We start from the raw sequence: 22,480 nt of genomic DNA on the forward strand, positions 1-22,480 counted from the left end.
GAAGTACCATATATCAAGGCTTGCAATGGATCAGTCTTGAGGGTAGACCCAGTAAGTGGAACAAGTGGAAGGAAACTTTTCATATTCACTCACTCTGTTTAGAAATGTTTCTTCTGTTGCACTTATTATAACTTCTTTATTAGTAGTAATTTATTAGTAATCTATTGAAAGCCAAAGCTTCTGTAAAAGATTTATGTTAATATATTTAGAATGGGATTTATAACTAATTAGCTCAATCCTAAAGAGTCATACAATTGTTTTCTGTAGGCTATAAATATTTATGACAAAACATTAATTCAAACTGACAGTTTACTCGTCTTTCTCCATCTCTTCAAAGCTACAGATAAAGATGTGAAGTCTTTATTGTACTAATGCACTTTTTCTGTATAAACATGCAATTGTTATAATCAAGATTATTTTCACATCATCATTCATATATTTTAGGCAATTTTAATCCTTAATCTTTGCTTTCCTTTGTTGCTATTTGACCCAGATACTACAATCATAAATTGCATACTTTCTACTTCTTATTTTCATGAAAGGCATTAAAACTGGCCATTAGATGTGATCTGCAATTAAGTAGAATGATTTTACTCTTTGAATATATGGAGATATATTTAGTGTCTGTCTCCAATTTACTTACCATCAGAGGACAGTTTAATGAGGTGCCACTGTAACTGCCTACCTAATTGGCTTGCAATTTAAATGTTCAAATATTTCTAGGTATTTTTGCTTTTGGGCAGAGAGGGTGGATGGAGCTGTTAAATATAAATAAAAATTAAGCATAAATATGAAATTTCAAACATCTTTTACAATTTAAATGTAAATTTAACATTTCAGACAAACATAAACATGAAATTTTAGCATGAGTATGAAAATTTAAACACAAATACGGAATACTTACTCTCACACTGCACACATTATTACTGAAATGCTGCTGCAAATTAGGCCTTTTCACAATACGATACAAATTAACCTGTGAATCAGTCCAGGCAAAGTCAATAGCCTCCACTGTTCCCACAAAGGTTTCCAGAGTAGGGAATCACTCTGAAGTTCACACCTTGGAGAAATTTTGTATGTTTTGAAAACATGGGGACTTTTCCAGATTTCTGACCAACACAAATTAAATTACTCAAATTTAAGATGTTTGCCAATGATGTCTGCATGTTGTTCAGAGCCATTGCACTTCTCTTGCTTCGTCTTGCTTGCTAATCTGAAAGATTTGGCTGGTCAGAAAGGTCATCTCAGGTGTTAGTAGGAATTAATAGGGTGATGCTGGACATAAATTACAGCTAATTGGAGCTTAAAATGTTAAGCAAGTATGCAATGGGCATCCTAAGTCAGAGCCAGTGGATGCCTGACAGCCTGGCTCTGACTGATGGGTCGGGAATGGCAGGCGTACAGCTGGCACCGCGTTCGTGGCTGTGAGCAGGAGCCCACCCTCGAGCATGTGGGCATGAGGAGGGAACTGAAAGAAGTCACTGATGGCATGACTGAGGGAAAAATTCCTTCCATAGACATTTGGGGGTTTTTAATTCACGGTTTGTGGAAATGGAAACGAGCAGCAAGGATTGTGTGAAATAGTGATGTGCTTGCATGTATGTAGGATATGACTAAAAAGTAACTGTGCCTTGCCCTTTTTCTCTAACTGCGTGTTTCCAGATGGATTCAGTTTTAATGCAATAAACCCATATTTTATCATTAAAAATATGTGTTCACATTCAGTGCAGTGAAAACCTCAATAATTCAATAGGATGGGAATTATGATAGCTATTTATGGAAACAAAAAAAGATGTTTTAAATATGGGTAGTGCAACTCATCACTTTGGTTGAGAGGAATTTGAGTGTTAAGTCAGGTAAGGTAGGATTCAAAACAATGGTAAGAGATGTCACTGTTAAACTTTACCCTCGTGTTTTATAACAAGCCTTAATTATAGCAGTATACATTCTGTATGGTAAATGAAGATAGTGGAATGGTGTCCTGATTTCTGCTGGGATAGGGTTAACTTTCTTCTTAGCAGCTGGTGCAGTGCTGTGTTTTGGCTCTGATGTGAGAACAATGTTGATAACACACTGATGTTTTAGTTGTTGCTGGGTGATGTTTATACTAAATCAAGGGCTTTTCAGTTTCTCGGGCCCTGCTGGTCAGAGGGCTGGAGGGGCACAAGAAACTGAGAGGGGACCCAGCCAGGACAGCTGACCCGAACTAGCCGAAGGGATATTCCATACCATATGACATCATGCTGAGTATATAAACTGGGGGGAAGAAGAAGGAAGGGGGGATGTTCGGCATTATGGTGTTTGTCTTCCCAAGTAACCGTTACGTGTGCTGGAGCCCGGCTCTCCTGGGGATGGCTGAGCACCTGCCTGCGATGGGAAGTGGTGAATGAATTCCTTCATTTGTTTTGCTTGGGCGTGTGGCTTTTGCTTTACCTGTTAAATTGTTCTTATCTCGGTCCTTGAGTTTTACATTCCTTGCTGATTCCCCTCCCCAGCTTCTGGGTGAGGGAGACTGAGCGAGCGGCTGCGTGGGGCTTGGTTGCCGGCCGGGGTTAAACCATGACAAATGGGATGCAGAAATGAACTAGAGAGCACCTATATGATAACCAGTAAAACTATTGCAGGTAGTTCCTTGAAAAAGGCAAATTAAAAACCAGCTGTACGCAAACTCTGCTGTGATCATGAATCTTCACCTCTGAAACACCTCAGCTAGTTAAGACATTGACATAAATTTTGAGACTAGAAGATTGCAGCTAACCTTCACTGCTTTTGATGTTTTTTTGATTCTCTTTGAATGGAGGAAGGAAACGTGGTGTTTAACCAAGTCAGTAGATTTGACACACGTTTTGAAAAGCAGGGTGGGTACATGACAAAATGTCTGTCTGCCGCACCGAAGCGTCCCCTGTTATTTGACTTCGCAGCTTCTTGTTGCTCTACACGTACCATGGAATGGAAGTCCTTCTGTGGAAGTCAGTCTGACGTGGTTTTTAAGCTGCATAAAGAGGCTTTATTCAGTATTAAGGGATAAAAACTACTAAGAAATACTGACATACATCAGTAGGAGCTGGGACAAAATCTTATGGCCTGACCCACAGATCCTACAGAAAACTTTCCCTGTAAATCCAGGAGCATGTTGGTACTTAAGGAGTATTAAAGGACACCGAACAGAAAGCTTGCAATATCTATACGAAGTATGTGCTAAGAATCTGAAAATCCTACAATTCTGCTCTAAGAGATGGATTTTTTTGACAGGGATAAGGAGATGTTCCGGAAGTCATTTATTAGTGCTTCAAGCTCCTTCAAAACAATAGGTAGGCCAGTCGCTGTAGATTTGATAGAGTTGTCTACTTTGCACTAATCTCTAAAAAGGCTGTTTTAGCTAAAGCTTTAAAAAAGTCGGCCTGAGGCAAAGCACTAATATGAAAATTTTTAGCTCGAATAATTGAATTCTGTAGAGTGATAATTTTTTAAACATAGAATAAGAAGGATTTTTGCTTAAAAACATTAGGTGACTTTAAATATATGTGACAGTCAGATTAACCTACAATAATCACAACACAAAAATAGAACAAAATAGAGAAAAATCTCTTTGCTGGTTAGATAAACTGAACATGAGGCCCAGGCAGAGACTGATGCTTTCCTCCACCAACAGTTGAACCGAGTCCCACTGTGAAGCATCCTGTGACAGAAGCCTCTGTCATTATCAAGACAAGAAATAAGAAAAGATAAATTTATAAAATTGAGTGATTAGCAAACCCCACTCATGATACTCAAGAAAGAAGCAACTCAGGCAGTTAGCATACTACTGATTACCTTTAATTTTTCTCCTGGGGATGACTACGATTGCTGAAACTTGCAAATTATTAAAAAAAAATTATTATGCTGATATATAATTAAAGGCTGGATTTCATTTGTGATTAAGCTGTCCTGTGTGAATAACGTTGGAAAAAATGAATTTAGCAGGCATTAGCAAGACTTAATATACTTGGTGGCAATCTTATTTTTCATCATAAATAAATGATTCACAAAATAAAGTATTTTGGATGTCTACTAAATATAGGGTACTATGCTCTCTTAGAGGAGATGAATTGTATTTTAGAAACATATTTTAACCAGGTGAAATATATATGCAGAGGAAAAAGTGGATGTGGAACAGCATAAAGCTTTACTGACATAGATTTACATAACACGTAAATGATCTATTAAGTCTGGGAAGGTACCCAATAAAATCCAGGTAGCAAGGCAGTAAGAAAGAGCTTAAAGATTAGTTCTGAGTCTCTAAGCCCCTCAGGTTTAGAGTCCCAGAAAGAGTATTGTCAGTGACAATGAGGACTACACAACCTTTCTTTCCAAAGTGTCCTGAATGCCTTATGAGCAACATTGTGACTTCTAGACATGCTTTCTCAAGAAGGTGATGCTCAAAGGGAAGTTGAGGAGCTCCTGGGTGTCAGACAGGGCTTGCAGCTCCAGCTTTTCTAGAGATAGTGGAAATGGCTGGCTGTAGCAGCACAGCAACTCCTGCCATGCATTCCTCCCTCTCCCCCAGCTCCCTGTAGCTGGCTGCGTCTGCCCCAGCCAGGTGGGAAAGCTAGCAGGTGAAAAAGCTTGTTCACTCTAGGGAGGAAAGGGTCTAGGAGGCACGTACTGCTGGGCCAGTTGGCATGAGGACATCTTCCATAGCATCCAGGAGCACAGGGACTTTACAGTAGCTGCTATCAGGGAAAAAAGGTAAGTTTAGGGAATTGAAGCCATATCCTCATGTTTATGTAATAGAGGAGTTTTGACACTGGATTTCATGCTAATTCTTCTTTATTTTTTATTTTGATTATGTAAATTATTTTCGGGACACAGATGTCTGTCTTCAAAAGCTGTCTTTTTTATTAAACAAACAAACAAACAACCAAACACACACATTCCCCAGAGTAAGAAACATTAATCTTAAGCGAGAAAATTGTCTACTTTGGGTCTTTTTTTTTTGATTAAATATTTGTGGTTGCTAAAGGTGTTTTAAAGTTGAAAGAGAGTTTACAGTGCTCTGATTCTCTGATAAGCCAGAAGAGAGAAGAAATCTTGCAGAAATAGAAATCTCAGCAGATTTCAGAGACACTGTCATAAGAAAAAAGCACTTTAGCATGAATTATGTCTTGAATTTAGCTTGAATTCAGCACCTAACCTAACTGGAAGATCCTTTCTTGTCAAAGAACACCACCTATAAGAAAACATTGGTTTTTACCAGTTAAATCCAGGCCATTTTGTGGTTGTAACTTTGGGTAAAAGATTAAAGGGAATCATCTCCTCCTCAACCTTCTATTACAGGGTAAGCAGAAAACACCTTTCTTCTGCTAAAATTCTTACTTCATTATCTGATGTGTTAGTTTGACAATTTAAGTAACTGATTATCAAAATTAATATCATTAATGAATTGAGTTACTAGTTCAGCATTAGTTGTGGTTTCAACTTTATTACCATGCTGTTTTACTCGTAATTAAAACACTGAACTCACAGCAGAGAGCCTGCTTGTATATCTAGAAATCTGAGTTGAGAAAAATACAAGCTGTGGTTTTATTCTTACAAATGTTTAATGATTTTCATCCATATTTAAAAGCCATATATATTTTTACAGGAATGAATATATAGTAGGCATTTAATGTATGTTATGGCTTATTAAATGTCACAATCCATTATGAGATACTACAAAATGCCCAGATACACTTTTAACTTGTAACGTAGTGTATTGTAAAAACCAAAACCTTTAATATGTGATGCACAGGTTTACAAAAATGGTCTTAGTCCTTACTAGTCTTACTGGTGTGGAAATTATTTCAGATTAATTTTTAATTGAATTGGAGCTTTCTTGTGCAGCTCAGCTATGTATGGCAACCAGACAAACCGCAGTAATGCAGTAGCTTTTGATCTTTTGCCCATATGTTTTGGCAGCTGAATTGAATGGATTTTGAAAGAGACTTACATGGAACTTCTGTCTTCACTGTGCATAGGAAAATGAGTGGTTATGCTATTTCTGGTGATAGTCTGTCTTGCATTTGGTTCTGGATTCTCCATAGTGTTTGCTGTAATAACATGCATATAAACACAACACACACGTGTGTGTATATACACATATATATATAAATATTTTTACACATACGTATGCATAGATATGCATACAAATATCTCCCCTAAGCCTTCTCTTTGTCTTTGCAATGGAAGAGCATCCCTGACTTGGTAACAAGTTTCAGAGATTATACCTGTGTGACGTACATAGCATATGAGCACATCCCCTGGAAAACGAGCATAGTAGAAGTTGGAAGGGCAAATGTTTCATGTCAGAAACACCGCAAAGATATCTGACTAAGACAAAACTGTGGATATTTTGTAGCTTGGTTCCTAAGACAGAAGTTAATTCTTAATTTATAAGTTAATATTTTTCTGCTCAAGGGAAAAACTCAGAACTGTGGAATTTTGAGAAAAGATCAGAACTGAAGTGGTTTTAGTGGTAATGTGAAATACCCTTTCCTTCTTACAACCTACAGTGAAAGTGCCGTAGAGGTATGTTTTTCAGACAGCCTGAATACATCACATACTGCTGAAAGTGTTAGAAGTGGCCAAAATCATGTAAAGAAAAAGTTTGCTGTGTCTGGTGGCACATTCTGTATTTTAATGGCTGCAGCAATAGTTTTGTAGACTTCTGCTTTCTGATCAAACGTAACATCTTCTATTGTTATCAGTGGACAAATTTGTTTCTTCCCTTTCTTTTCAACTGAGACTTTGAATTCTGTCCATTGTACTGGCACCTAACAGAAGAAAGAAACTTCCTTCTGACCTTGTTTTTGTAAATAAACAGCATATGAAATTATCAGGTATAGTATCCCACAGGCTCTTCTTTCTGCCAAAAGACATACAAAGGGGTTTATTTGCTCATTTTGTCCATACGTATATTACAAAAAGCAAATATACTGCTATTTAAAATGCTAAAAAGACTATTTTGTGTATAAGTAATAATAAAGAGATGGTGATTGTGCAAACTCCAAATAGGGTCGTGTGGTGACAGAGAGACAGTGGGTGCTATTAAAAGCTTGACATTTATCACTCACAGTGGTTAAATTTATCATGGTGTTTGTGGCATTTGCCAATCTAAGTATAGAGAATGCCACAAATACCACAGAACAGATAAATACTGCTGTGCAAAACCCAACAAACTGCTGGTGGTGCTTCGCTATAGCGCTCTAAGTTCTGGAAATGCAGTGCAGGTGCTTCTAGCTACAAATTTCTCAGTATGGAAAAGGAAAAAAAGCTTGTTATGCTTTTCTTTTCCTTTAGCTTGCCTATTTAGACCAAGAGGTCTTTTGTATAGGAAATATTTCTGCATTTCTGTCTGTAGCCTCTGGAACAACGGAGACCTTATCAGAGCTCGAGTATCCTAAAGCTAATAAAAATCGGTTCATGGCATATTGTTACAGGCAAAATGGATTCTGTCCCATACATGAAGTTTAGGAAAGGTTCCACTAGAAAATATGCCATGTATCTTGTGACAAACAGCCCACTGTGCAAGTCTTGTTGGAAAAAAAATGGCTTTTCAAACAGAAAGTTGTTCTCTATGACATAATTTAAGAGCTCTAGAGCTCTGTTTAAATCCTGAGGGACAGAATGGATATAATCGATCACATTGTACACTTACTCTAAGACACACAGAAAAATCATCATTATTTTTTTTGCAATAACTGCAGAAAAGGCATTAAGATAACAAAGTGCATAACAGAACTATTTTTTCATTACCTGATAAAACACTTATAACGGTGGTAGAGGAGATAAAGTGTCATTGTCTTACAGTGTTGGATTTTTGGAATCCAGGCACCCAAATGCCATTTGTACCTTGGAAAACACTGTTTCTTGACTTCTCCAGGTTCACAGGGTGAGCATGAAATGGACAGCTGCTCTCGAGTCTTATCTGCAGGTGCAGTTCTGTCTCTGCTTGGTTGGAGGAGGTGCTGTGGTGCTAAAGCAGCAATTCTCATAGATATTAAGTTGTGTAAAGGTTATTTTGCTACAGCTTAAGAAAATGTAGCAAAAAGTTGAAAGAATGTGGCCATAATTGTGACCAAGTTCTTCGGCTTTGGTGATGATGTGCACTTGATTCCTTAACAGGGTTCTACCTTCATAGGACAGACTGAAGCCTGGAGTTAGATGATATCCTTGCCTTGGAGCTGTTGAAACTGACTATTTGATTATCTCTAAAGTTTTTGAATGCATCTGATTACAGCAGATGGCACTGAAGAGTATATAATAAAATTCCTGGGCTATCAACAAAACCTTTGTGTTACAAGTCAGTCCTGCTGCCAGCCCTTGACATGAACTCTTCACGTTCATTTGACATTCTCCCCCAAATTCCTGGCTCTTTCCACAAATAAAATTTGCCTGGTGAAAGCAATGGAAGGAAGTATGCTAGAAGGGAAGGTACTGTATCCAGCTTCAGTCATTTCTATAATAATTTAAAATTTACCCAAATCATAGCTAAGTTGACCTCTTTAAAAATCTCTTGAAGATCAGAATGTATTTTGCTTCAGTGAGTATGATTTCAGAAGACTAGAACTTCAGATATAACTTAAATGTAGAACAAAAATGTTGCGCTGTATTCCTAGGTCCATAAAAAGAAAAGTAATGGCCAGTTTCTCAGGTTAAATAAACTGGAATACTGCCCTTGTTTTGAAGCCTATGATTCTAGTAGGACTGTCTAAAGTAGGTGAGGATGTGGCTATTTTCCTGACCATTTTTTTCTTTTTTCTTTTTTTTTTTTTTCCCTTCCCATGCTGCAATTCTCCAGTGTGTGCTTCTAGTTAAGCATGGGATACAGTGGCTGAGCAGAGTCAGGTGGAGACACTCTTCAAGTCTGTCTTTGTGAAAGGGCACTTACTGTGGATTTTTAAAACTCTGTATCTTGGTCTAAATTCTAGTGCAACCTGCTGCAGGTGCTGGGAGTTACCCTAAATGCTGGTGCCTGCAACTTTTGAATTGCTTATTATACCAAACAAAATGCTGGAAGTTTTATTTATTAAAAGCTGCTGGATATACCTTTGAATATACTTTTTGACTTTTGAGAAGATGATTTTCATAGTAAATATCAAACATAAGAAACGCTTTTGTGTTCTCTTAAGAATGCAATGCTGCGCTGCCACAGAAGACCACTTAGAATTTGAGCCATGTACTACTTTAACTTTGCCTTTTCTGTGTGTATTGTGATTTGGTTTTCCTATCTACACATTCACTTAATTAAGAATAAATATATTTCAGCAAGCTATTCATAGTCATTGTAGCAGGGCGCTTGATTTGTTCCAGAGGCAGCTGTGATAGATCATACCATCTCGGCAGGACAATCATCACTGCCCTGGGATGCAAGTACATTGGCCCTTCCTAGTTCTTGGAAGATTGTTTTTCCCTGCTGCCAGGGAAAAGAACAATTAAATATATTTTATTGCATTCTTTTGACATTTCTCTGACCAACCTTCAAGTGAAAAGAAAGGATAGCTCTTATTTATCATGGTAAAAATGGTGTCTTACTTTACACTGTATTTTTTCCCCCACAAGTCATCTTAAAACCTGAAGAAAAAAACACATTATTGGGAAGGAGTAATCACAAAAGAGACCTTTTAAAAGGGGAAACTCAGTCCCTGTTCTCTGCATGAGGATGTTTCTATCATCATGGCACAGGTATGAGGCTTGCCACCCAATTTTGCTTGTTGGCCACATTGTCTGTCACAGTGAAACACACTGTATTAAGTGTATTTTCCATTCAACAGAAACTTTGCCGGCAAGGTGTGTATGACTCATCCACCTGTCTAGTTGGTGTTCTTTAGATTAATTGATCTATCTTTGAGCTCATGTTTTCTCTCATGCCTTGTTTGTCTTTGTGGCAGTCATTTGTGGATTTCACACATTCATTTTTGCTGTACGTAGTGCCTTCAAGCCCAAGGAACAGTTTGCACTGACATTTCAGGTAGCATGACACTGGACTTTGATAACTAGTTGGTGTAATTAAGCTAAATATGCTTCAGAAATATTTATTAAAGCCCTGTGGGGACTTAGCTGTCATTTTTCCTCTCCCCCACTGCACTAGCTTTCCTGCAACCCTTTTCTCTTTACGATACATTTTCCGCCCCAAGGCAGATCCTTCACTGCAAGGAAAATATGAATGAAATGTGTCAACCAACACTAATGAAACAAATCAGATCCATAATTTATCCATGTCTTGTTGACATACTACTTACTGACATATTTTTTAAACAGTCATATCTTTAAGCGCTTATCAGTAAATATGTGAAGCCACTTGCCTGCTTTTTGTCCACTGAAACTATAGGATAGATATACTTCTATGGTGAAACCAGGGCTGGAAATCCACTGATTTCAGCCCCTCAACATCAGAAAAGGTCTGGTTTGAGAAAACACTGGATAGCTGTGTCTCAGCATGAGGCCTTGAAACTCCTGTCTGAAAATGCTCTGTAATTTTCATCTATTTTACCATGTGAAAATCTTTACTGAATCTAAGGCTTAGGAGCCCTCGTCCTTCTGGTTTGTTCATCCACTGTAACCTGTCTTTTCTTTTCAGGCAGAGTGAAGCCTCTGGGATGAAACAAATCCTTCATAGGCTTGTTCTTAGAGGTTTCCACCAGCAAGTCTGTGTTTCATCATGGCTTTGTCCTGGAGAAGGAGAATGACAGTAAATCTAGATGGGGAAAGGAGGCTTACTGCCCTGTGTCAGGGGATATGACCTTTTTACTGATCTGAACACAGCCTGGGTGAGCCTGCCTTGAGGAATCTGGATGTAAACCAGAGATATTCTGGAGGGAATGACTGAAAAAAATAATATTCTGTATTTCTTTTATTGTGTTCCTGGCAGGTACAGACATGTACAAATGTAAGGGATGCTTCAAAACTTGAAAACACAGCAAATGTAGATAAAACTCAACGTAGTATTTACAATACATCTTAGTAACAGATACAAAATAACAATTAATAAAAATGTAGTCATAAAATATTTACCCATTTGCATGTAAATGTAAATATATGACACTGTTCTCACTCTGTTGTAGCCTTTGAAATTCAACTGATAAACATTTTAAGTGACAGATTCTACAGTTCAGGATCTGGTTTAGGTGTTCAGCCTGGCAAGAGGTGGGTAAATGGAGCCTTTCAGTTTCCCTTGACCCTCAGCTAGGTGTAGAGCTGGGCAAGCAGTAGCGGGAATGGTACCCAGGGGTGACGCAGATGCTGGGAACTGTTAGCGGGAACCAGTCTGCCTGTACCAGGCCCCTGAGGTTCCTGGGAATGTTGTAAAGAATATGTGGATAGCATAAAGGAAGATACATCTTTCCACACTGTTTCCCACCCAGTAGGACAGACAAAGCTTTAGATTAAGGAAATCATGGAGCAAGTTACCTCTTTTTTTGTTCTTTTCCTTTTTTTCTTTTTTTTTTTCCTCCGCCCCCCCACCCCCCCCCCCCCCCAAATCACTAGTAGCTAAGTTATGTTTCTCGCAGGAAGAGTCCTCACTTTCCTACAGGAAAGTGTGAAAGAGGTTGCAAACAGCTACAACGCAGAATTTCTAAATCTAAAATGCAAATTAAGTATCTGATTAAAATGAGGACCAATTTGCACAGGATGTGTGTAAATCAGTGCAGCCTTTGAGCGGCTCTGACCTATGTGAGAAATTACATGGGTTTCACCATTATCTAGAAAAATAAACTGCAACTTCCAATGCCATAGCAACATTACACATAATGCTGATTTGTCTTTTTTTAAAAAAGCACAGAAGTAAATCATGTGCAATTGTAGGTGTTCTACAAAGTTTTATGAATAAATGAATTTATCTTTTTCACATGCTGTGCCACAATTTCTTACCTGCAGCACAGTCAAAAGTACACCATCTTGCATAGATTCTGGAAAATATAGCTATGAATTGAATATTTCTTGCAAAATCTATAGGTAATCAATTTTCTGTGGGATAAAAGAAATTGATTACCGTAATCACAACTTTATAAAACTCAGGACTGTTGATTCATAGAAAATTTGGATATTCCAAATCTGATTTTGCTCCATTTTGGAACAGGAACATTACAAAAATTTAATGAAATGCTCATACTTGTAAACTTTTTGTTTAGGATAAATGAAGAAATGTTGCTCTGAAAACAAAGCAAGCTCTACAACACTGAGCAAATGCTGTCTGTTAAAAACAGTTGCGGAAATCACAATAACGCAAGTTTAAATCAAAAATAAATGTAGCATTATCATTGAATTTAATTATTTTTCTTCCAATTACAATTCATAAGTTGTTTTGATTTGTAAGGAAAAGAGGAAAATAAGGTTTGCCAAACTGAGCCTCACCAATATTCTGTATTGATTCTGGTATATAATTGGCTGGTATTTTACCATAATGCCCTAACTAGTTATATAGGGCTGTGTATCTTTTGCAACACATATCTTTGAAAGAATAGACTAAGAAAAAAAAGAAAATCGATTGTTCATCAGCCAAAGATCATTTTCATTCCCATATTGAAGTTACTATGATGTCAGTATAAGCATATTTCTTTGCATCCTTACAACATGTGCTAAATCAGACTATATGTAACCTTTCATACTCTTCCGTGTCCAAGGTGTTTTTGAAAGGTTCTTTCTTTAGTTAGTATGGAACCTTGAAGTACACTATAATAGGAATCCACATAAGATTTGGTCACAAATTTACACTTAAGCCTTCATAGTCTATGAAGCTGAATTATTGGATGCTTTAGCACAATGTGAGTGCTCTTTTGAGATTGATGAAAGACAGAAAGGAAAGTCAAGAGACTGGCAGCAGGTGATCCAGCTCCTGGAATATTTTACTTCTTTTGTACTTCTTCCCAGGGCCTGTCAGTCCATAAAGTTTTTATTCAATGATGTTTTCCTTCTTCCAGCTGCAGCCTGTCTGCAAATAAATCAGTTTACTCTCAGGAGTTTGCAAGAACTGCAGACCCTACTGCATTGGGATCTGTATATATGTCAGAAGTATACGTAAATGTGATTCAGTATATAGATCCAAATTATTTCTAAGGAAATTGATTTGAGAGTTAATTTGTGCCTGAGAAGGTGCTTGTGGACATCTCACAAGACCCCTTTGAAACCTGAGCGATTTTGTATGTCAGGGAATAAAATATTCTGTAACTAGAAAAGTACAATACTTCAATTTTGCTTTCTAGTTAAAGCAGTTATATTGAGATCTTTAAATTCTCTTGGTTCAGAACATCATGGAGTATTTGCTTAATGGAGTACCTGCCCCCCTTATGAATATTTCTTATACTAACGCCCTTGCCAAGAATAGCTATGGAAATTCAACATGGCTTATGAGACCTCACTTTAAAAGCTTGTGAATATTCATAGATTTATTCCTTCTTGATTGATAAAATTCATTGATATTCTGAAGAAATTTCCATTTATCGCAATCTTCAGTTGTAGATATGGACCTTATGCATAATAGGGTCCTGATATGTTTATTAGGGTCACTGAGTATTTTGCCTTTCATGCATTTACCGAGTCCTGAATTCTGTGTGCTCGAGACCTTCCTGTTCTCAAGTGTGCAGTGTATAAATGCAGGCTGTGTTCCACCTTCACAGCCAGGAACACGGTGCTCGCCCTGCTATGGACAGCTTCGACACCAGCGCTGTAGCCCACATGTGAAGTGTGTGCTGCTTACTTCTTGGCAGCAAACCGAGTATTCTTGAAATGTTTCCCCGTGCGAAGGACTGAGGTCATTAACACGTCCAGATCTCATACCTTTTTGGAAGCCTTGACTTTTCAAACTGTAGGAAAGATACACTTTCTGTGGTGTCTTTTGAAGGAATTTCATTTGAGAAAAAAACAGAGAGAGATTTCTTATTAAGATGAATATAGCAGCTGACTGTAGCTAGGGTTGTACTCATATGGTGGGGGAAGAATGTATGTACAAATGCTTGTTTTAATGAGAAAGTGTAGTTGGAAGTGGATGACCTAGATGATTTTATGAATAAAAGATATAATCTCATGCAATCATTTCATTAATATACACATGGCACCAAATGAAAACAGAGCATAGCAGATGGCTACGAGAGGTCTTAAAAAGGCATTTTCAGTTTAGTAGCTAATGACTTAGATTAAATGGACTACACTAAATACTACCAGAAAGTAAGCACTTATGATATCAGTCTTCCAAAGAAAGTTCTACTGCTTCATGAAAATAATGCTGAAAAATCTCTTTTTTGTGGCACTAGCTAGAATATGCAGTCACAAAGCAGATATGGGGCAAAGTGTTTCACAAAAACTGAAAAGAAAAAAACATTTTCTTTAGTAATAACTTACAATTTTTAATTAAAAGCTCTTTCTTTGCTTCCACTTTGCTACAATTGGTGGAAATAGTGGTTTGCAATGTAATAATGAAATACAGTCATGCATCATGCAGTTTTGGAATCCAAATACGACAATTATTTGCTGCAATTATGGATCCACTGCAAACAACAGCAAGAAAAGATCACTGAGGAAATTTGTTGGGATAGTGCTAAAAATATACAGCTTTGTTTCAAGATTAATCTTTGGAATAGATTTAGGATGAATGCATAACTTTGAAAGGAAGTAGTATGCGGAGAAGTCTCGTGTAAGATCTGAATTGTGTTTTTACATTTGTAAACCTCAGCATAGAAAATAATGAAGCCGAGGAATACTGTTGTTTAGCACACTGTCTGATAGCAGGTATGGCACTAGCCATGTGGCTTCTTCATCTTGCCCCAGTTATGTCATCCATGTCCAAGCTGCAGGAGGTCTGACAGGAGAGCCAAATGTGTCCGCTCTGCTCCCCGCCTGATCCACTCCCTACTTGAGGAATGTGCAGCCTGTGAGATTTGACTGTTCTCTGGACCATTTACAAAACCAGATGAGGGCAAAAGGGCTGGATTTCTTAGAGAGAATCTGGCCTACAGCTTCTTAGAGACAGATTAACCTCCATTTGGCATCAAACTGAGGACACATACAGTCTCATTCTTCAGACCTAATCCAAGATCAACTTAGTCTATATTATTTTATCACAAATTAATATTGTGGCAGTGGCATCTTTGAAGACATGCAGACCCAAAGTCTTCTTTTTGCAAAGCTTGTTTGAGCTCCTTTAGGAACAGCAGGGTTTATACTGAATGCTGTCTGTAGAGGAATACTCGTTCTGTTTGAATACAAAGCAAAACAAAGAAACGTACACCATCCCACCCAAAAGCCTATGTGTGTAGTGGGAAGCTGATTTTGTTTCCTTTGTATGCAACTGATAAAAATACTGAACAAGACAGGCTTGGCCCTGCTGCAGACTGCTATTGCTGCTTCATTAGGAAATGGTTCTTTGTGAGCTGGCAGACGTAAAGCTTTGATAATCCGGAATGCTTGTGAATGAAATACAGGCATGGTTTTCTAATGTGAATACCACAGACTGTGCATTATACATCCACACCATTCTTGGCCACCTGCTGCTCTGCAAATCCTGGCTTTACCATAGGCTGCAACATTCAGGGGAATGATGTAAAACCTAAGATGGACCTTTAGAAGCTGAATATCTTCTTATGTCTACAACTCTTCCTTACAATCACAACTATACATAGTCTAAGCACTTTTTGAATTAGACAATTTGTCAGCTAAGTCCACAGGTTGCTGTTACACATGTGATGGATAATGGAAATGCAAATAATTACATTCTTCATAGACCTTTCACTGTTCCACGGAACACTTGGGGAACAACACACTGATTCTTATTACTTCTGTTTTGACAATAAATCAGGGCTCAAATTAAGGACAGCAATTCATAGTTCTGGTAACTGTACAGGTAAGTTTGAGATATATCAAAGTCCTTTGAGTTTTCCAGTCACTTAAAACATATGCCAGCATCACGAAAGAGTCTCACACCGAAATTATATTTTTTTCCCAAACTCACTAAGGTCTGAAACTCAGTAAACTTCTCGAGTTTAGGGCCAAGTATCCTGCATGGGAACATGGTAGGGCAGGTGGTGTGGTGTGTGTGAGGTTGCTATTAAAAAAGGAGAGGTCAGCTATTCCAGAATGAGATGCAACTCCTGTAAAAGCAGGCCTGAAGGTATTTAACTTTAACTATGTTTAATTAAAAGGAATTTCATAACAGGGCTTACATGTTTGTAGCACTCATTTATATTTCCCTTCCATGTTTCCACAACTGGGTTGTCAGTAGTAAGTAGAACTCATCACACAGTAAACACTGATTAACTATTCATTAATAGGCCAGTGTTTGATATGATCAGAATTTAAGTCCTTTTGATTTACTTGTCCTAAAAGCTCAGATCAGTGGGTTTTCTATCCCAGTGCTAGAGAACAGCTTTCCTTTGCAGAAATTCTTATGTTTGTCTATGAACCAAAATCTCCTCCTCTCTTCAGTAATTTCAGTCATGGGCTTTCCCTCTCTGGTTTTCTAAATAGGATTATCATCATTAGCTTCTTAGCATATTCCCTGCCTTCTCTCCTTCTACACATGCATTACTGCTTCCTTTACAGATATGATTTCTCTCATTTTCCTGCTTCCTTTAGAGATTTGATTTCTCTTATTTTCAGATCCATCTCCAAACAGATACTTTGGGGTCCATAGGAGACACTGTCAGTGTAGTTGGATAGATACTACAGTCCTCTCAAAACAAAAGAAACAACCTCTTCTTTTCAGTTACAGTGTTGCAGCAGCAGCAGATTTTACAAACTACTTGCAGAAAAACAAATGCAGGAATTGCGAGAACCAGCTTTCAAGAAAAATGAAGTCAGATTTTAAGGGAAAACAGTGATTATTCAGTCTTCCCAGTAATTCCCAACAGTGTGGGAAGGAAACAATCCAGATTATTGAATGCTCCTTCACAGACTCTTGATTGGGAGAGAAGAAAAATCTACCAATTTCTGCGCAGAGGTATTCACTGATCTCGTCTTATTTGATACTTCCCTAATTCAAAGATTTGGGGATCCAATCAGGCAACTGTGAATCATGTGAACCAGAGACCATCTGCACACTCCAAATGAAAAGACAACAGACCTTGAGGGGTCTAAAGCATACAGATGTCCTCTGCACAGATGAAGCGTGGTCCCATCTATTCAGAAAACACTTAACACCATTAATATGACATAGAATTGATTTATGAGAGCTGCAAAGAAAACAAAGGATGACACTGTTTCCAGTAGCCCCAGAAGTTCTGCTTTTGGAAGACTGATTTTGGCAGTAAAAGCATTGTGATCAGGCTGACTAGGGTTTTTCTTACGCTGCTTTTTAGTGAGATTAGTTGAGCAAAAAAGAACAGCAGGTATGAAGCTATACTCAATCTTTATGGAAATATACAGAATACATTTTACGCTTCTCCACCAGAGAACAGTCAATTTAAATTGGTGCCAGTGTTCTGTGTGGAGCTGTTTGGTGGTGTCTCAGGTACAATCCCAGGGTATCTGTAAAATAAACAAATGTTTTAAACACAGTATGATAGATTATGGGGATACAATATGTGGGCTGATTATAATGCAGGGATTTATTCGGGATACTTTATTCTTGTGCTGCTTAGAGATGCATTGTGTGAAGGTTTGGCATCTTTCCTAGCGCAGATCCAATCTCAGTCTCAGAAATCTCCGAAGTGGCTATATATACATTTCATTTCTTCTTAGTGATTCTCGTGTCCGTAATCTGGGGAGAACCGGGATGCAATGTGAAGTGCCGTCTCTGCCAGGGGTGGACAGTCCTGACAGGTAAGGCTACCGCTTGGACGCCACGGCTGGTCTGTGGGCGGCAGGAGGGACAGTCGCTCTCCGGGAGAGAAGCGCAGCCCGGCAGCCCCGCGGAGTGCCCCCGGCGCTCGTGGCTGGGGGGCCGGGGTGTCGCTGTCCCGCCCCAGGCAGCGGCCGGGGGGCAGCGCCCGCTCCCCGCGGGGCTGCGCTGGGGCGGCCGGGCTGTGCGGGGGGGCCGGGGGGCTCGGCAAGGAGGCGCCGGGCTGCACCGCGAGGGTCCTGCCGGCCAAGGCAGCCCTTCCTCCGCACCCACATCCTCCTCCTCCGCCTCGTTTGTTTATTTATTTTATTGCCGTTATTTATTTATATTCACCCGAATAAGAGAAATGAGAAAATCCGAGCGCTGCTTCTGGCCGCTCTCCGCCAACCTGTCAGTGACGCAAGCGGAGACTACTTAAAGGCAGATTAGCGGCAGCAAGGCACGAGAAGCCACCCCTCCCCGCTCCGCGCCGCGCCTCCGCCGCGCCACCAGCCAGCGGGCCGGGCCGGTGGCGGCCGCCGCGGGGACCGCAGCCCAGCCCAGCCCGGCCCAGCCCAGCCCAGCCCAGCCCAGCCCGGCCCGGCCCGGCCCAGCCGGCAGTCCTCGGTAGCGCTGCCGCGGCCAGCCGCCCTCCCGCCGCCGGGCTGCGGGCGGTAGCGAGGGGCTGCTCTTTTGTTTTCCCTCTACTGCAATTAAAACCCCCACAACAACAAGAAACAACAGAACAAAAGCCAAGGAGGAAAGACCAAAGGAAGGCAGAAGTGAAGAGAGCCCCTCTGCTTGCCAAAGTCTTTGTCTCCGGATGAACAGCGATGGGGGAATGGACTATTCTAGAGAGGCTACTGGAAGCTGCCGTGCAGCAGCACTCTACTATGATAGGGAGGTAAGAACTGCGGGGCTGGGGGCGGCGGGGAGCCCCCTCTGTCTGCGCCCCTCGCGCGGGGCTCCTGCGGCGTGTGCCTTGGCTGCGCGTGCGGCACAGGTCACCGGGGCGCGGGCACGCCGCAGACGCCGCCGTCCTTGTCCCCGGGGAGCGGCGGGGCAGCGGGCGGCCATCGGGGGCACCTCGCCGCCCCCGCGGCCGCAGCCCCCCCGCGCCGCCCCCTCCCGTGCTTTCGGCCCCCCCGCGGCCCCCGCGGCTGCTTTTTCCCCAGAGGGCGGGGGGGTGGGGGTGACCGCCGCCCGAGGGTTGTGGCAGGAGCGGCTGGCGCGGGTCCGCACGGGTCCGCACGGGTCCGCACGGGTCCGCACGGGTCCGCACGGGAGCGGGGCCGGCGGCGGGCGGCGGGGCGCGCGGCGCGGGGCCCGGTCAGCACTGGACAGCTCCCGGCCGCGCGGCGGCGGCGCGCGCTGACGGGCTCCTCTGTTGCAGGATCCTGCTGACCGTGGTGGTGATCTTCAGGATACTCATTGTGGCCATCGTGGGGGAGACGGTGTACGATGACGAGCAGACCATGTTTGTCTGTAACACGCTGCAGCCAGGCTGCAACCAGGCTTGCTACGACCAGGCTTTCCCTATCTCTCACATAAGGTACTGGGTGTTCCAGATCATCATGGTGTGCACTCCCAGCCTTTGCTTCATAACGTACTCCGTTCACCAGTCTGCTAAGCAGAGGGAACGGAGGTACTCCACTGTCTTCCTCACCTTGGAGAGGGACCAGGATTCAATGAAGCGTGAGGACAGTAAGAAAATCAAGAACACGATTGTCAATGGTGTGCTGCAGAACACAGAGAACTCCACCAAAGAGGCAGAACCAGACTGCTTAGAAGTAAAGGAAATCCCCAATCCTGCTATCAGAACTACAAAGTCAAAGATGAGGAGGCAAGAAGGCATTTCTCGATTTTATATCATCCAAGTGGTCTTTCGAAATGCCCTAGAGATTGGATTCTTAGTTGGACAGTATTTTCTGTATGGATTCAATGTCCCTTCCATGTACGAATGTGACAGATACCCTTGCATTAAAGAAGTAGAGTGCTATGTCTCTAGACCCACTGAGAAGACTGTGTTCTTGGTATTCATGTTTGCTGTCAGTGGGATATGTGTGGTGCTCAATTTGGCAGAACTGAACCACTTGGGCTGGAGAAAGATCAAAATGGCAGTGAGAGGAGTACAGGCAAAAAGGAAATCCATATACGAAATCAGAAATAAGGACCTGCCAAGAATGAGCATGCCTAACTTTGGCAGGACTCAGTCAAGTGACTCAGCTTATGTGTGAGGCTGTGACAGAACTGAAACACTGTGCCAGGTGGAACAGACCCAGATACCATTAGGGAAAGGTACATTGCTTAGGCAAGCATTTTATCAAACCACCAAGAAAGCCATTAAGGTATTGGATCTGCACTTACTGAACTAGCTGCAAAATGCAGTGCTATGTAAAAGACTGAAAAACCAGCTATAAACCCATGCTTGATCTAGCCTTACAGCACAGCTACTATTATTCCTGCTTTTCTTTCTAATGGTTGAGTGTTACCTGTTGGTGGAGCGGCTTTTTGGTTGTCATTAGGATCAGTTTACAGTTTGGACTGTCTGACTGATTGTTGTAAATGTGTAGAACGTTCATATTAAAAATCTGCAAGGATACTCTCTGTAGGGGGTGGGATGGGGTGGGGGACACTGTTGCAATGTGCAGTTGTAAGCATGTTTTAAAAGGAGGGTAATCGCACTGTAAGGAACCTGACCACAGCTCAATCAGGATATCTGCGTTCACCTATCTCACAGATGTCTTATATTATTTTGCTTGTCTAAATCACAGAGTTTATTCCTGGTGTGTATTACTAGCTACTTCCTATCATAGTTTGTGCATCAATTAGTTATGCTAAACAATAAATGCTGAATATAATTTTGCCATTTTTTTGTTTGCCTGTCCACACACACACACACACACCAGAGACCTTAATCATCTCACAGTAGTTGTGATCTGCAAAATAGTACATTTCAGTTCATTCCCTAATATGTGCATGAATAAGATGGAGTTGGTTCATGCCAGCCAAGTTATTTACCTACAATCACCTACGATGACACACATACCAAAGGAACAGAGTTCATTGCTTTTAACTGTGAATATATCACCTTCTCTCTGCTCTTATTTATATAAGTGCCATACTTGAAACATCTGACTCTGTACTTAGTCAAAAGGTTGTCTTGGGATACCAGCTGGAATAAAGTGATTTTATACTCTCCTTTGTTTATTTTATGCTATTTGTTTAGTCATTGCAATGGTGTAAAAAGCAGCTAAAATCTCTGTTGATGAATAAAGTACTTGCCTTTTTTTGTAAGCCAGAGAGCTTTGTTCTTCTTTATTCTTGTATGCAATTGTAGAAACGCACAGGGTCAAAATAATTGACTTAAAACAATTATTCCTCAGGGTTTAAAGTGTCTTGATGTTCTAAACTCTAAGTGACAAAACCTGGGAAATCAGGACTATTCATTATGTCTGTTTTCCTCCTTAAGCAAGCTTCCTCTGTCTTTAAAGCCTGATCCAAAGCCCACTGACACCAACAACCTTCTTTCTGCTGACACTAAGGGTAACACAATTGGCTGCCAAGGTCACGCTGGGAATAGCCAGAATACATTTACCTATAAATGAAACAATTGCAGCTTTTCATCAGGGAACCCAAATAGTAACCTCAGCTTTTCTGCCTTACAGCTGGTTCAAGATACACACTGCTCAAGTCCCATCATCTTACTGGTAAGCCACTGGGGCAGTCACAAATAGATCTCTGTTAACAGCAACTGTTTTAATATGGGATACTAAGGTTATTTAAGGATCTTTTTTATTCCCACTGAATTCAACAGAAAATATTTCACTGGCAGCAGTAGGAGTTGGATCAGGAATGAAAAAACATAGAAGTGCATTCCTAACTACATAGTATCTGCCCTTTAAAGACAAGGGCCAAGATAGTGCTGGAAAATTTGGGCCTATTTTCTAACATAATAAGGAGACAGAGGCTCAGAGTCACAAATGGCCTTTTGATTGTTTTTTAATTGTTTTTTATTTCAAGGCTGAAAATGAAAATATTGTGTTTTGGCTTGGAGATAACACATATAAATCTTTTCCTTTTGGCTTAGAGTAAATACCTTAAAATTCCATTCCTGTGGTTTGCCAGCATTGTCACTTAAAAACATGTTGATTAATTCTTAGATAGTTTATTCATTATCATTTTCCTCTGTGGTCTTTTCTTCCACTGTGAAACAGAAAAGGCTTTAGAGATGTAATATGTTTTTAAAGATTTGAAAAATATTTTTCTTATGTATAAAATGAACAGTGATTCCAATTTGATTCTAGAAACCTATGAAGATGGATTTCTCAAATGATTCTTTGCGATACAAATGCACACTGATATTGCTAGTTGACTGCATGCTCACTGGAAAACTGCATGTTATTTTTAGAAGGGCAACATGGCAGCTAAAATCTCCATCTGCAATATAACAAGCTTCTGAAGATTATTATTTGACACACAAATCCAAGTCTGATTTTTATTTTGCAGAGTCTGGGATGGTTTTCAAAACCTGCTTTTGAATAGATATTGAAAGGAAAAATGTTGTCTGACGGTCATAAGCATTGTTTTAATGTGCAAAGGGCTTGATCCAGTGCCAATTAAAGGTGAAGGAAAAAACCCAAACAACTCATACTGAATTCGCTGGGCTTCGGTTCAGGTCCAGCATAATTTCCTGTTAGGCAGAAGCCCTGA

The 22,480-nt window shown here is 40.3% G+C and overlaps 1 protein-coding gene across 1 annotated transcript; it reads left to right on the plus strand.

Annotated features, from left to right (window-relative positions):
- Positions 1-17,680: 17,680 nt before the first annotated feature.
- Positions 17,681-21,064, plus strand: GJD2 (gap junction protein delta 2). The gene is made up of 3 exons (XM_040602389.1): positions 17,681-17,769; positions 18,131-18,671; positions 19,161-21,064. Exons 2-3 carry the CDS (start codon positions 18,601-18,603, stop codon positions 20,002-20,004), a joined length of 915 nt encoding a protein of 304 aa, XP_040458323.1. The 5' UTR covers positions 17,681-17,769; positions 18,131-18,600; the 3' UTR covers positions 20,005-21,064.
- Positions 21,065-22,480: the final 1,416 nt, after the last annotated feature.

Source organism: Falco naumanni, chromosome 7 (assembly GCF_017639655.2).
Source record: "Falco naumanni isolate bFalNau1 chromosome 7, bFalNau1.pat, whole genome shotgun sequence".
Classification (NCBI taxonomy): Eukaryota; Metazoa; Chordata; class Aves; order Falconiformes; family Falconidae; genus Falco; species Falco naumanni.